Raw genomic sequence first — 12,758 nt, 5'->3', positions numbered from 1 at the left:
CACAAGGTGGGAAAGCGTTCCCCGTAATACCAACACAACCAGTACAACTGGTAGGTCTTCCCGAGTCTGGTTGTTTTTTAAAGACTCTGCAGATAACCCCAAATAGGCTATTTGCACCACCTGCCAGGCCAGCATCAGCAGAGGTAGCAAAATTAGCAGCCTGACCACCACCAGCATGATCAGGCACATGGCAGCAAAGCACCCGACTAAGTGGGCCAAACCCCAGGGTACGGAAACAGTGTCTGTGGGTGATACAACTGCTTCTTCTGCTGTTGTGCGTGCATGCCAATCCCCTGTCCATTGCGCATGCGAAGATGCCTCCCGCCCTGCACCTGTCATTGCACACTCTGAACTAGCACCATCAGCAAGCACGTCCACTTCCTTGTCCCAGCGCAGCGTTCAGTTTTCCCTACCCCAGTCCTTGGAACTCAAGAGCAAATATGCAGCCAACGCCCCACAGGCCACACTACTAAATTCACATATTTCATAACTGCTTGGCTCAAAATGTTGCCTTTTAGGCTTGTTGAGACGGAAGCTTTCCACAACCTGATGGCAGGGGCCGTCCCACGGTACTCGGTCCCCAGCCACCACTATTTTTCCCTTTGTGCCGTCCCTGAATTACACGAGCACGTGTCCCACAACATTAGCCGTGCCCTCAACAATGCAGTTACTGGGAAAGTCGACCTAACCAAGGACACATGGACAAGTGCTTGAGGGCAGGGACAGTACATCTCGCTGATGGTACACTGGGTTAATATAGTCGATGCCGGGATCCAGTCGGACCTTGGGGCGGTACACGTCCTCTCGATGCGGAGGATTGCGGGCCCTGGGTCAATCTGGGTTGCCCCCACATTCTACAGCTCCTGCACCTCCTCAGCCTCCATCTCCGAAATGAGCACATCAGTCAGAAGCTGGAAGCACTGCAGCACTGCCTCAGCCAAGCGGCAACAGGCTGTGCTGAAGCTAATGTGCTTAGTTGACAAACTGCACAACACTGAAGAGTTGTGGACAGCTCTGAAAGAGCAGGCAGATCTGTGGCTGACACTGCTGAATCTACAGCAAGGCATTGTCGTGTGTGACAATGGCTGGAACCTGGTGGCTGCTCTGAAGCGAGGCGAGCTCACACACGTACCATGCCTGGCCCATGTGCTTAACCTCGTGGTTCAGCGGTTTCTCAAAACCTACCCACATCTGTCGCAGCTGCTTGTCAAAGTACGCCGTGTGCCCATTTTAGAAAGTCAGCTACAGCTTCCGCCGCCCTTGTCGTGCTTCAGCAGCGTTTGCAGCTTCCAGCTCACCAACTGGTGTGTGCTGTCCCCACACGTTGGAACTCTACATTGCAGATGTTGGGAAGGATTTGTGAGCAGAAGAGGACAGTTGTTGACTACCAGCATCAACATGGCCGTCGGTATTCAGTTCAGACTCCACACATAAGACCTCAGGAGTGGACATGGATGTCAGACATCTTTACCATACTCCAAAACTTTGAAGAGTCCAACAAGATGGTGAGCGGTGATGATGCCATAATTAGAGTCACCATCCCACTTCTCTGTCTTCTGAAATGCTCTCTGCTCACAATGAAAGAGGATGCATTGCAGGCGGAGAATGATGAGATGGAGCAAGGAACCATACAGGCTGATTCCACATAGCCCACCCTCATCTCATCCCAACGTGGATTAGGTGACAACGAGGAGGAGGAAGAACAGGAGCTAGTTTCCTGCGCTATAGATGGTACTATCTCCACAACTGTCATACCGTCTGTTCAGCGTGGATGGCCTGAGGACAGGGAGGAGGAGGAACGGGATGAGGAGGAGGATGAGGAGGAGAGCATGGTCAGACCATGGTCATGGTGAGGACACAAAAGTCTTGCCTCTTTGCAGTCTGGCACACATGGCTGAGTTTATGTTACACTGCCTTTCCCGTGACCCTCGAGTTGTCCAAATTTTGGGTGACAGTCATAACTGGTTGGTGACACTTCTAGACCCAACACTACAAGGAGAACTTTCTGTCTCTCATTCCCTTGCCGGACAGGCCCAATAAAATAGTGCAGTACCAGAATGCCCTTGTTGCGGAATTATTAAAACAAATTCCCATCTGAAAACGCTGGTGGCAGAGGTCACAGTTCGTTGGACAACCAAGGAGTACAGGCGAGAGAGACATAAATGCAATCCAGCAGAGGCAGGGGAATACTGTCAAAGTTCTGGGACAGTTTTCTCAGACCCTCCTATCACACAGGCCTTGAGGCGCGGGGTACTCTCACAAGGAGGGAAAAGTTTCGGAAAATGCTGAGGGAGTACTTTGCCACCGTACCAACATCCTCCGTGCCTTATATTTATTGGGTATCACATGGCATGAACTGCCTCTCTATGCCTTGGAGGTCCAGGCCTGCCCTGCCGCTAGCGTTTTGTCAGAGCGGGTATTCAGTGCCGCTTGTAGAATTATAACCGATAGGCGCATCTGCCTGTCAACTGAAAATGCTGACAGGCTGACTCTTATGAAAATGAACAAGGGCTGGATTGGGCTACACTTCTCAACACCACCGAATGATAGCAGCGTAGCATAAACTCAAAATACAGTGTTTTTTTTTTGGGAGGTCTAACTCTATTCGTATGCATCTCTGCCTTCACACCCAGACATCGGTATAAGCTTCCTGATTTTGTCTATTTGCTCTTGTCCTCCTCCTCATCCTCATCCTCCACCACCATATCACCACAATATCTACTATATCACCATATCTACATCTCTTGCAAGGGGCATTGGAGTTCCTCCAAATTTTTGGCAGCCATTGCATTCACTACATAGGCAAACAGTATGGGAGACCCACTTCCTAATAATGGGAACGTTGTTTTCAGGAGGCCCTCCGACCTCTACGTCTCTTGCAAGGGACATTAGAGTTCTTCCAAATTTTTGGCAGCCGTTGCATTCACTGCAAAGGCAAACAATATGGGAGACCCACTCAATTTTAATGGAGCATGTCATTACTGTGGCCCAGCTCTGTGTGTCTTTAAATTGTTATTGGGGTATTCCCTAAATTTTGGCAGACGTTGGACTCACTGCATACCCTATAACTGTATAGCAGACCAGCTCCTTTCTAATGGGAACATGTCATTACTGTGACACAGCTCTATGTGTCTTTCAATTGGTATTTGGGTTTTTCCCAAATTTTGATAGCCCTTTCAGTCACTGCATGGGCATTACCACTATAGGAGACCCACTTCTTTATAATGGGAAAAAATTTTTTACTGAGACCCTCCTCTATGTCTCATCAAAGGGGTATTGGGGTACGTCCAGATTTTTGGCAGCCCTTGCAGTCACTGCATACCCAATAACAGTATAGGAGACACACTTTTTAATAATGGGAACAGCAAAGCATAGCCGACTGTTGGCCCTTTAAGAATAGTAAGGGCCGCCTGATGGCCCTATAAAATAGTGTTTGTGACTTTGAGTCCCTGCTTCATAAATGAAACAGGATGTGTCTAATGATGTCTCACACACCACATGGCCAGATAAGGCAGTAAGATGTTAAAATGACATTTCCTGGTGAATGCATTTTTCACCGTTGAAAGCAATGCAAAAGTGCAAAAACGCAACAAAAACGCTACGTGTGAACATAGCCCAAGGTGTGGAGGAGCATTTTTGTTTTTGGTTATTTATTTTGCCTTATATACAAGTCATTACCCTGGAAAGGATGTGCCTTAACATTTTTCCCTGGAAAATTAATTTTGGTTTCGTTATTGTATGTTTTATTGTGAGTCCTTAAAAGTGGTGTAATATATCTGACAACGTTGTTAACAGCAGTGATCTGGGAGTCAGAGATGCTTCCAGGGGTCTTCCCCATGCTTTTCCCATGTCATTTGAGCACTGTTCCCATCGATTTAGGCAATTTTTAGGACCTCTGCAGACCACCGGGGGGGGCCGCCGGAAAAATGCTCGAGTTTCCCATAGACTTACAGTACATTGGGCTAGTTACTCGGACCGAGCGCTCAAACATTTCAATTTGCTCGACTCGAGCAACGAGTACCCAAGCATTTTAGTGCTCGCTCATCACTAGCTGGAACTGACCAATGTAAATGCACCTTAGATCTAAATACCTGACTCCATGATGACTTACACAGCCACAGCTTGTCTCTGCAGATTTCCCTCTTCTTCTGTCTACTGCAGCGCATCCCTAAATACTGGCCTTAAAAATAACAGTGTCACCCATGCTGTGACCTAAATAAGCCCTATGCTGTGCTTCTAAATAAATAATTGCCCCTCACTGTGGTCCCTGAACAAAAATTATCCCACACTGTCTAATTCTTGGTACATTGTCTCCACACTATTCTCTCCTAAAATATCCCCCCCCCACACTGTCTGCACTACTGGACTATGACAGCCAAATCACCCCCTCATAAATGAAAACCAGCACATTGTCCTCTCCATTATGAACTATAACCACCACCACACCTTCTTCACTTATGAACTATGATCTCCACATTGTTCCCACTCCATGCTGCCACCTCTTCATTGTCCCCACTCCATACTTAGTTTCTATGCTACTCAATCTCCATACAGAGCCCCCTATTTGCCATACCGAACATCCCTATTTTACCCAATTCTCCATACAAAGACCCCCATGCTATGCCATTGCCCATACTGGGCCCCCCATGCTACCCCATTCTTCATACTAAGGCCCCTCATTCTATTCCATTCTACATGCCGAGGCCCCTCATTCTACCCCATTCTCCATGCCGAGGCCCCTCATGCTACCTAATTCTCTTTGCCGATGCCTCCCATGCTACCCCATTCTCCATGACGATCCCCCTGATGCTACATCATTCTACATACTGAGTCCTCCATGCTACCCTATTCTTCATGCTGACCCCCTATGCCATCCCTTCTCCATATTGAGCCCCCCATGTCACACCTTCTCCATGCTGAGATCCCCATGCCAAGCCTTCTCCATGCTGAGTCTGACATGCCACCCCATTCTCCATGCCAAGGCCCCTCATGCCACCACATTCTCCATGCTGAGGTCCCTCATGCCACCCCATGCTCCATGCTGAGGTCCCTCATGCTACCCAATTCTCCATACTGAGCCCACCATGCTACCTCTTCTCCATACTGAGCCCCCTATGCCACCCTTTCTCCATGCCAAGCCCCCTCATGCCACCTTATTCTCCATGCTGAACCCCCCGTGCCACTTCTACTCAAAGACAAGCCACCCCATGCCACCCCTTCTAAATGCCGAGACCCCCATGCTTCATAGTGAGGCCCCCACATTCTCCACACTGAGCCTATCTCATGCTGCCCCTATTCCATTCGGAGCCCCCACCCCAGGCTGCCCCTCTGTATCTTTGGCTCTATGAGCACTTACCTACTTCAGGATCCAGATTCACCTCCTCTGCAGAACACTGCAAGATGTGACCTCATTACGCTTCAGTGACATCAGTAGCATGTGCAAACCACTGCACGTCGGGTCTGGGAGCTGATTGGAGCTCCACTGACCCAGGAAGTGCCGGCATGCTCAGAGTTTCATTTGTATTTGGTCTTAAAGAGTCTGGAGGAGGGAGGATGATTTTAAAAAAAATATTATTTTTTTTAAATCTTGATTTAGGCGCCGCATCCTGAAACCTGCCGCCCTAGTCACCGGACCTCCGGTGCCTAGTGACAAATATGGGCCTGAGTGCTGGGAACATCAGTCATTTTAACTGTAATTATGCAATATGCATACTCCCAACCACATTCAGACTAGACTGTTTTTGGCCTCGCTCCATACACTTGGAATGCTGGAATGTGGCCGGGAGTATGCATATCGCATACTTGCAGTCACATGACTGCCGCTCCCAACGCTGGTACAGGAGAATCTTCACAGTGAGCAGTGCGCGCAATGTGAGGATTCTCAAGTCTGCAGTCACATAATTTAAGAAAAGACACCCCTTTAAGCATGCAAGCAGGGAAGGGCTAGTAGAAATAAACAATGAGATTTCCATTGAATATCACATGACTACAAGGCTGAATGACTCTAAGTTCATATTTGGTGTACCATTTCTAAAATTGTGAAAATTCCCAAGAATCAAGTAAGACAAAATGTAGTTAATTTTCTTAAATTTAAGAAAAACTAGAAAATCTATTGAAATAATTTGGTCAAGTTATTTTTTTTTCTACTGGTAAGATATCCTTCAGAGGGTAAAGCATGAAGCATTACACTACATTGGATCATTGCAGTAGTAGGAGGAAGCTGAGTCATATATATATTTTCCTTATCTCTGGGCGAAAAGTTTTGAGTATTTGATCTACAGTATACAGTGCTGGCCAAAAGTATTGGCACCCCTGCAATTCTGTCAGATAATACTCAGTTTCTTCCTGAAAATGATTGCAATCACAAATTCTTTGGTATTATTATCTTCATTTAATTTGTCTTCAATGATAAAAACACAAAAAGAATTGTTCTAAAGCCAAATTGGATATAATTCCACACCAAACCTAAAAAAGGGGGTGGACAAAAGTATTGGCTCCCTTTGTAAAATCATGTGATGCTTCTCTAATTCGTGTAACTAACAGCACCTATAACTTACCTGTGGCACCTAACAGGTGTTGGCAATAACTAAATCACACTTGCAGCCAGTTAACATGGATTAAAGTTGACTCAACCTCTGTCCTGTGTCCTTGTGTATACCACATTGAGTATGGAGAAAAGAAAGAAGACCAAAGAACTGTCTGAGGACTTGAGAAACCAAATTGTGAGGAAGCATGAGCAATCTCAAGGCTACAAGTCCATCTCCAAAGACCTGAGTGTCTTCCGTGCGCAGTGTCATCAAGAAGTGTAAAGCCCATGGCACTGAGGCTAACCTCCCTAGATGTGGACGGAAAAGAAAAATTGACGAGAGATTTCAACGCAAGATTGTGCAGATGGTGGATAAAGAACCTCGACTAACATCTAAACAAGTTCAAGCTGCCCTGCAGTCCGAGGGTACAACAGTGTCAACCCGTACTATCCGTCGGCGTCTGAATGAAAAGGCACTGTATGGTAGGATACCCAGGAAGCCCCCACTTCTTACCCCGAGACATAAAAAAGCCAGGCTGGAGTTTGCCAAAACTTACCTGAGAAAGCCTAAAACGTTTTGGAAGAATGTTCTCTGGTCAGATGAGACAAAAGTAGAGATTTTTGGGAAAAAGCATCAACATAGAGTGTACAGGAAAAAAAAGAGGCATTCAAAGAAAAGAACACGGTCCCTACAGTCAAACATGGCGGAGGTTCCCTGATGTTTTGAGGTTGCTTTGCTGCCTCTGGCACTGGACTGCTTGACCGTGTGCATGGCATTATGAAGTCTGAAGACTACCAACAAATTTTGCAGCATAATGTAGGGCCCAGTGTGAGAAAGCTGGGTCTCCCTCAGAGGTCATGGGTCTTCCAGCAGGACAATGACCCAAAACACACTTCCAAAAGCACTATAAAATGGTTTGAGAGAAAGCACTGGAGACTTCTAAGGTGGCCAGCAATGAGTCCAGACCTGAATCCCATAGAACACCTGTGGAGAGATCTCAAAATGGCAGTTTGGAGAAGGCACCCTTCAAATATCAGGGACCTGGAGCAGTTTGCCAAAGAAGAATGGTCTACAATTCCAGCAGAGCATTGTAAGAAACTCATTGATGGTTACCGGAAGCGTTTGTTCGCAGTTATTTTGGCTAAAGGTTGTGCAACCAAGTATTAGGCTGAGGGTGCCAATACTTATGTCCGGCTCTTTTTTGGAGTTTTGTATGAAATGATCAATGATTTGATTTTTGCTTCATTCTCTTTTGTGTTTTTTCCTTGCAAGCAAATTACATGAAGATAATAATACCAAAGAATTTGTGATTGCAATCATTTTCAGGAAGAAACTGAGAATTATCTGACAGAATTGCAGGGGTGCCAATACTTTTGACCAGCACTGTATGTCAACTGCAAGTATCAATGGTTGCTATAGACGATAGCAATCTTGTTTGAACTGGAACTAGCTCTGCGGTTTCTGAAGAAATCAGGGTCCATACTGTTTAGTTAGCATCTGGACAAGGCTATCGATTTATATTTATGATTCTGTTGTTTTGGTACTGTGCAAAAATTTTAGGCAGTTTTTGAAAAAATTATGTAAAGTAAGAATGCTTTAAAAAAATAGCAATGTTAATAGTTTATTTTTGTTAATTAACAAAATGCAAAGTGAATGAACAAACATTTTTTTTCAAACAATTCAATATTTGATGTGACTATCCTTTGGCTTTCAAACAACATAAATTCTTCTAAATACACTTGCAAAAAATCAGAGATTTTGTAGTATGATAGTAAGGTGTATGAGTAACCAAACAGGGGATAAAGATCGTCATTTTTATTTTAAGTTGACACAGTCGTTAACTGAAACAGTAACTGCTGTATAGGAGGTTTAAAACTGGGAGAGGAGCTGTTACAAAGATGAAGCTGTGAAAGACAGTTTCATCTCACAGGTCATATAACATAGCAAGACTGAGCACAGCAAAAAAACACACAGTAGTTATATTGCATCAGCAAGGTCTCTCCCAGGCAAAGATTTCAAAGCATACTGGGTTTTTAAGATGTGCTGTTCAAGCTCTTTAAAAAAAAGCACCAAGAAATGGGCAACACTGAGGACCATAGATGCAGTAGTTGGCCAAGGAAACTTAGTGGAGTAGATGAAAGACACATCATGTTACTTCCCTTTGAAAACTGAAGCTGTCCAGCAGTGCCATCAGCTGAGAACTGGCATAATCCAGTGGGGCCGAGTTACTCCCATCTGTTTGGATAAGTCTGGCCAGAAGTGGTCTCCATGAAAGAACCGGGTCCAAAAAGCCATACCTTCATCATGGAAACCAGGCCACTTGACTGAACTACGCATGGAAACAGAAACTGGGGTGCAGAAAAATGGCAGCAGGTGCCCTTAAATAATGAGTCAATATTTAAAATATTTAGCTTTAACAGAAGACAGTTACAATAAAGAGTATCTCAAGAAAACAGTGAGGCATGGTGGAGGTTCCTTGCAAATTTGGGGCTGCATTTCAGCAAATGGAGCTGGGGATTTGGTCAGGAACAATGTCTCATCAATGCTGAGAAATAATTAACCATCATGCAATACCATCAGGGAGGAATCTGATTGGCTGTATTTTTAGGGATGTGGTCATTTTGCAGAATAAATTCAATCCCAATGTCATTAAGACTTATCTTAAGCGAAAAGAAGGACATGGAGTCCTGGAAGTGATGATATGGCCCCACAGAGCACTGATCTTAACATCATTGAGTCTTTCTGAGATAATATAATTCGATAGAAGGAATTGCACAAGTTTACATCCACAGAAGATCTGTGGTTACTTCTCGAAGATGTCTGGAACAAACTCCCTGCCGAGTTCCTTCAAAAAGTGTGTGCAAGTTTACTTAAAAGAATTGATACTTCTTTAAAGGCAAAAGGTGCAAAGGGTTAGATCAAATATTGATTTAATTTAGTTTTCTATTTTGTTCATTGATTTTGCATTTTGTGAATTGATAAAAATTATTTATTAAAGGGGTTGTCCGAAGAGGATAAGTTCTCATATACACTGCTCAAAAAAATAAAGGGAACACTCAAATAACACATCCTAGATCTGAATGAATGAAATATTCTCATTGAATACTTCGTTCTGTACAAAGTTGAATGTACTGACAACAAAATCACACAGAAATCATCAATGGAAATCAAATTTATTAACCAATGGAGGCCTGGATTTGGAGTCACCCCAAAAATTAAAGTGGAAAAACGCACTACAGGCTGATCTAACTTTGATGTAATGTCCTTAAAACAAGTCAAAATGAGGTTCAGTATTGTGCGGGGCCTCCACGTGCCTGTATGACCTCCCTAGAATGCCTGGACATGCTGCTGATGAGGTTGCGGATGGTCTCCTGTGGGATCTCCTCCCAGACCTTGACTAAAGCATCCACCAACTCCTGGACAGTCTGTGGTGCAACGTGACGTTGGTGGATGGAGTGAGACATGATGTCCCAGATGTGCTCAATCAGATTCAGGTCTGGGGAACAGGCGGGCCAGTCCATAGCTTCAATGCCTTCATCTTGCAGGAACTGCTGACACACTCCAGCCACATGAGGTCTGGCATTGTCCTGCATTAGGAGGAACCCAGGGCCAACCGCACCAGCATATGGTCTCACAAGGGGTCTGAGGACCTCATCTCGGTACCTAATGGCAGTCAGGCTACCTCTGGTGAGCACATGGAAGGCTGTGCGGCCCTCCAAAGAAATGCCATCCCACACCATTACTGATCCACTGCCAAACCGGTCATGCTGAAGGATGTTGCAGGCAGCAGATTGCTCTCCATGGCTTCTCCAGACTCTGTAATATCTGTCACATGGGCTCAGTGTGAACCTGCTTTCATCTGTGAAGATCACAGTGCGCCAGTGGCAACTTTGCCAATCCTGTTGTTCTGTGGAAAATACCAAGTGTCCTGCACGGTGTTGGGCTGTGAGCACAACCCCCATCTGTGGACGTCGGGCCCTCATACCACCCTCATGGAGTCGGTTTCTAACAGTTTGTGCAGACACATGCACATTTGTGGCCTGCTGGAGGTCATTTTGCAGGGCTCTGGCAGTGCTCCTCCTGTTCCTCCTTGCACAAAGGTGGAGGTAGCGGTCCTGCTGCTGGGTTGTTACCCTCCTACGGCCCCTTCCACATCTCCTGGTGTACTGGCCTGTCTCCTAGTAGCGCCTCCAGCCTCTGGACACTACACTGACAGACACAGCTACCCTTCTTGCCACAGTTCGCATTGATGTTCCATCCTGGATGAGCTGCACTACCTGAGCAACTTCTGTGGGTTGTAGAGTCCGTCTCATGCTACCACGAGTGTGAAAGCACAACCATCATTCAAAAGTGACCAAAACATTAGCCAGAAAGCATTGGTACTGAGATGTGGTCTGTGGTCCCTACCTGCAGAACCACTCCTTTATTGAGGGTGTCTTGATAATTGCCAATAATTTCCATCTATTGTCTATTCCATTTGCACAACAGCATGTGAAATTGATTGTCAATCAGTGTTGCTTCCTAAGTGGACAGTTTGATTTCACAGAAGTTTGATTCACTTGGAGTTATATTCTGTTGTTTAAGTGTTCCCTTTATTTTTTTGAGCAGTGTATAAACAAGAAAGCTGAAGATTTGTTAATCGGTGGGGATTCGACCAATGGGTTCTGCACCGATTGACAGAACACGGAACTTTTATTATTTTTTTTAAACCATAAATTTTTATTGAGCTGAAATGTCATATTTTACAACATATTGGTAACCAATGTATATCGTTGTGACATTGTAGAATATAAGAAGTAAACATTAATAACTTTTTATGATAACAAAGTATAAAAGGTAAAAAGGGAAAGGAAGGGGTGATGACAACAGATTAATCATATCCGCACATTATACATAGTATCACTTTACATCTCTATATTCACAGTATTTAGTCTGGGAAATTTTATTATAGTTAGAATGGAGCAGCAGTGTGCATGTGCAACCTGTGCTCCATTCATTCCCTATGGGGCCACCTAGTGCAGCTCTTTGGTCTTGCCCATGTTGTAGAGGTTAGAGTCTGGCTGATTAATTGAGTCTGTGGACAGGAGTCTTTTATACAGGTGACTATGTAAGACAGCTGTCTTTAATACAGGTAACGAGTTGATTAGGAGCGTCTAACTGGTCTGTAGGAGCCAGAACTCATAATGCTTTGTAGGGGATCAAGTACTTATTTCTCACTGCAAAATGCAAATAAATTTATCTAATTTATACAATGTGATTTTCTTGATTTTTTTGGGGGATATTCTATCTCTCAATGTTAAAATTAACCTACCCTTAAAATTATAGACTGTTCATGTCTTTGTCAGTGGGCAAACTTACAAAAACAGCAAGTGATCAAATACTTATTTCCTTCACAGTAAATGCACGTATGTTTATGTGTATAATAACAAATCTACGCAAGTGTTAGAGTGATCTTAATACATTTTTTTCTCACCAGTTGAAATACATCCTTTGCTGGATACTTCCTGCTACCTCCTGCATAGTCCTGTGGGAGGTCTTCATCAGTGTCACTCTCACATGATGATCGGCATTGGGGTCCATGCAGTAATTCATCTAAAAGCATATCTTCTGTCTCAGATTCTTGCCGAGTACATTCAGAGTCCTGATGAGAGACTGTATAACTCTGGGAGCTGCAGCTTACGCCAGATCTGGAGCCCTGAAATGTAAAAAAAAAAAAACACAAGTAAATTTCATTTCATCTCACCTGCTTAGCAATTTGCAGATTCATAGTCTAACATAATGCAGCAAATTAAAAAATTGAGTGTAACTGATTATAAGTTTCCTTGAAGAAAGCTACAACCATAGAATACAAATATTTATTGCATGAAATAAACTACACTGTTCTTTAGAGGTGATCTGATTGATCCGTAGCAAATTGAATACGAGTTGAATTTCCTGAAATTCACAGGTTTCCGTGAATTCAAGCAGTTTGCAATCCCTTTTGCACATAGTGGCCAAAATTACAAAAAAAAGGTTCCATCATTTCTACTGTTATATATACTTGCCAACTTCTTCTGGAACGTCCAGGAGATTGTCCGAAAAGGGAAAATCATCCATACTCAGAGAGAAGTATACAAATTCTTCTGCGTCTGAGTCATCTTTCTAAGGCCTCATTCACACGTCCGTGTTTAAACACAAAAAAATGTTACCGGTGTCATCAGTGTTCTGGATCAGTGTTCGGTCTATGTGCCT

At 44.2% G+C, this 12,758-nt stretch overlaps 1 protein-coding gene across 3 annotated transcripts in view; it reads right to left on the bottom strand.

The window, feature by feature from the left end:
- The window catches only part of PHTF1 (putative homeodomain transcription factor 1), a 383,734-nt gene that overhangs the window by 152,736 nt on the left and 218,240 nt on the right, over positions 1-12,758 (bottom strand). For all 3 annotated transcript variants that reach the window (XM_073667168.1, XM_073667167.1, XM_073667166.1), the window contains one exon: positions 12,001-12,222. In XM_073667168.1, the coding sequence (XP_073523269.1) occupies positions 12,001-12,222 (222 nt within the window). The remainder of the gene's footprint in view (positions 1-12,000; positions 12,223-12,758) is intronic.

The sequence above is a fragment of the Phyllobates terribilis genome, unplaced genomic scaffold (genome assembly GCF_046119375.1).
Source record: "Phyllobates terribilis strain yellow unplaced genomic scaffold, ASM4611937v1 Scaffold_2__4_contigs__length_985480577, whole genome shotgun sequence".
In the NCBI taxonomy this organism is placed as follows: domain Eukaryota; kingdom Metazoa; phylum Chordata; class Amphibia; order Anura; family Dendrobatidae; genus Phyllobates; species Phyllobates terribilis.
Note: the sequence above shows the minus strand (reverse complement) of the source record. Positions and strands in the feature narration are given on the sequence as shown.